The 3,126-nt window shown below is 52.6% G+C and overlaps 1 protein-coding gene across 5 annotated transcripts in view; it reads left to right on the plus strand.

Annotated features, from left to right (window-relative positions):
- LOC113206189 (inactive phospholipase C-like protein 1) overlaps positions 1–3,126 on the plus strand; it is a 52,029-nt gene that overhangs the window by 39,291 nt on the left and 9,612 nt on the right. For all 5 annotated transcript variants that reach the window (XR_008011306.1, XM_052269006.1, XM_052269008.1 and 2 more), the window contains 3 exons: positions 344–550; positions 2,057–2,289; positions 2,422–2,516. Coding sequence is in view for 4 of the 5 variants with exons in the window: in XM_052269006.1 (XP_052124966.1) it covers positions 344–550; positions 2,057–2,289; positions 2,422–2,516 (535 nt within the window). In the remaining variant the exon portion in view is untranslated. The remainder of the gene's footprint in view (positions 1–343; positions 551–2,056; positions 2,290–2,421; positions 2,517–3,126) is intronic.

Consider the following 3,126-nt stretch of genomic DNA (forward strand, 5'->3'; position numbering starts at 1 on the left):
GGGGGGGGAGTTGTAGGAATTATCGGCGGGGGCTATACATCGATTAAAGCATTCCGGTAAAGCTGAAATGCAGAAAAATTCGGGGAAGAAGAAAACGCGGAAATCGCTATATGCGTTAACATGGTGACTACCGTTTTCTTGTTCCTCGCATTCTTCTGCATTTCAGCTTCACCGGAATGCTTTATTCACCTCCTTAGAATCTGTGTAGGTGACCGTGCCCTCCCTCCAACTTGTGGATAACCCCTCCCCCTTTCACCAGTAACTTGTCCCCCCCCCCTCCCCTCAGCAGCCGGGCGCTACAGGCTCATCACTAACGCCATCGCCTTGTTCTTTGTGCTTGCAGTCGCCGTCGAGGACATCCGCGAGGTGCGGTGCGGGCGGACCACCAAGGTGCACCGGGACTCCCGCATGCCCGCCGGCTACCCGGACGACTGGGCCTTCTCCGTCGTGTACGGCGACGACCTGCGCACCCTGGACCTGATCGCGCACAGCGCGGAGGACGCGCGGACCTGGGTGGCGGGGCTGTGCGCCCTCATCGGGGACCCTAACCGTAAGTTGGAAGAGCAGTCTGAACGGCGAGTAGCACTGAGGAGGGGGACTCTCAGACAGACTGTCGCACCAAATCGCTCGGTCAATGAACAGGAGTGGGGAGTGCGCCAAATATTGACCCTTGTGAGCGCCGTTAGCCGGCGCGCCAGCCTGTGCCGCCGTGCCCCCCATCCCTGTCACCCGGCGAGCCGAGCGACGAGCACACATCAAGGCTCACTGGGTAGATCAGAACCTCCCACCCCCGATCCCAGCCAGCCCCCTGCCTCCCCCAACTGTGCTGCGCCCGGCGCAAATCTATTGCTCCTTCCAGAGTCTCGTGCAAAGTGACGCTCTCGAAAATGTGCACTCTAAATTGCTGTTCTTTCTTTTTCATAAGTAGTTACGTAAAATCGTACTGTATTGCGAACATTTGCGTAAAACTTTGCAAAACTGTACAATTCTATTGCTCAAAAGCTGTGAACAATCGGGGGCTTCCAACGAATCTTAAGTGTCGTGTGACTACGGAGGGAAGGCCAAAATGTTGCACACTTTTAAGTCGCCCCGCAAGAGCGCGCCACCTCTGCATCCCCAGCCCTCAAGCCGAGTGCAACATGGCGTCGCCTCGAAAAGAATCAAGCATTAATCGTGAAATTTTAAAAATAATTTTGGTGTGGAACACTTGATGGCAGTTGAAGCTGTTTTTGGATAATCATCTTCCTCAAGTTTTGCTTCATTAATCGCGGAATTTTGCTTCGTCTTTCAGTAGCAATATGTTATGGGCTGCTTTTATCACATCAATCTTTGAGGTTAGGTAGCTATACCTCTCCCATTACAAATGCCTGTTGATCCTGTTGTAATGTTGCACAAGTAAGTTATGTTACGTGCAGTACAAGGCAGCTGGTGCCTAGAATGCAAGCACTTTGAACACAACACATGTGTGTGGCTGTGTGGCCCTATCACATTTTAGTCCCACCCAGTCTTTGATGAAAGTGTGTCTGCCAAAGGTAATTTATCCAATGTATCCAATGTTGCAGTTGAGAGTTAGAGTTCCGTAATGCAAATACACATGCTTGTGTGTGTGATGTTTTCTGTAGTTCCAACAGGGAGATTTAGTTAAACAGTCATTTCTATGATCTAATCAGTATTCGCCCCCACCCTCATTCATTCAAATTATAAATTGAGTATTGAGCGAGGAGCGAGGCGGGAAGTGAGTGAATTAAACAAATCACTCAAGTAGAGCAATAACCAAACTTGTGACTAAATTATGGAGAGGTTTCTGTATTTAAACTCAATGAGAGTGATTCTTTTGGTACATAGCTTGCGTACATTTTGGAACGTAAAAAGACAGGCTCTCAAGGCCCTTATCAAAAATTTCCTTTACGAATTAAATTATACACCAGCTATGTATTTTTTTTTGTGTTCATAACATGCTTCGAGGCTGATGCGCGGCTTATGGATAAAACGATAAATAACGAGCACATGCAGAATTTTCTGTCAAGCGCCTAATCTATTTCTGTTCCTTGTCCAGCGGCTGCCGGTGGCGGGCTCCGCGAGCAGTGGCTGTCGAACGCGTTCCACAAGGAGGCGGCGCGCTGCGGGGGCCGCCTGGGCGCCGAGTCCGCGGCCCGGCTGGCGGCGCGCCTCATGACCGCCAAGAAGGCCGCCGCCCCCGCGGACCAGCCACCACCGCCGCCCCAGCACCAGCGCGGCAGGACGCCGCCCGCGCAGGCCGCCCAGGAGCGCATCGCGCAGAAGCTGGCGGTATGTTGTTGGGGGGCTATCGCTTTAAGCAAGGTCGTGTGTTGTAGTAGTGTGTGTGTGGGGCGGGACGACACGACTCTCCCCCTCTTTTATATTTTTACCCCTCGCTGTAAATCTATTTTCTGTGCACAGGAGAACGGGCGGCGGCGGTCTATTGAGAGCGCGGAGTTTATCGAGACCTACAAGCAGGTGGTGACGCGGCCGGAGGTGTACTTTCTATTGCTCAGGTGCGTCCACCACATTCATGATCCGCCGTCAACCCCGTGGCAAACAAAACGTCTGTTTTGTGGCCTTTTCTCTATTCCCTTCCCCTTTTCTTTTTGTTCTTCTCCCAATTTATTAACACTAATAGGTATGACGTAAACGCACAGCAGACTTTCTCGTCGCCTTCCTTATTTTTAAACGGAGCCAAGCCTCCGCGTTTTGTTCTCGTAATCGTTACATGTTGTGTCGTGCCGGAGTGGCGTTTAATTAATTAGCATGAGTTGGTACGACGGCGTAATGTAAAGTAACGCCACGCGCCCTATGCGCCCCTGTCTCGGCCCGCCGGGACTCGCAGCCGGCCGCCAGAGCACTCCAAACTAGCAACCTTAGCCGCCCCGCCTCGTCGCCTCTCGCTGGAGCCCCAGAGCAACAGCACTGCCGCTGGCTTCAGTGGCGGGGCCAGAATTGAGTGGTGTGTGTGTGTGAGAGAGATGGAGATACCCTCTCGGTCGCTGTCTTTCCCTCTGCTTTTTCATCCACGGCTATACTGCAGCACCGCGGCCGCCAACTCGCGCCCGGTGAAATATTTAGGCTAATTTATGTGACCTGCAGGAGGTCGGTGGCTGGGCGGCG

This window comes from Frankliniella occidentalis, unplaced genomic scaffold, assembly GCF_000697945.3.
Source record: "Frankliniella occidentalis isolate FOCC.00 unplaced genomic scaffold, Focc_3.1 Scaffold80, whole genome shotgun sequence".
Classification (NCBI taxonomy): domain Eukaryota; kingdom Metazoa; phylum Arthropoda; class Insecta; order Thysanoptera; family Thripidae; genus Frankliniella; species Frankliniella occidentalis.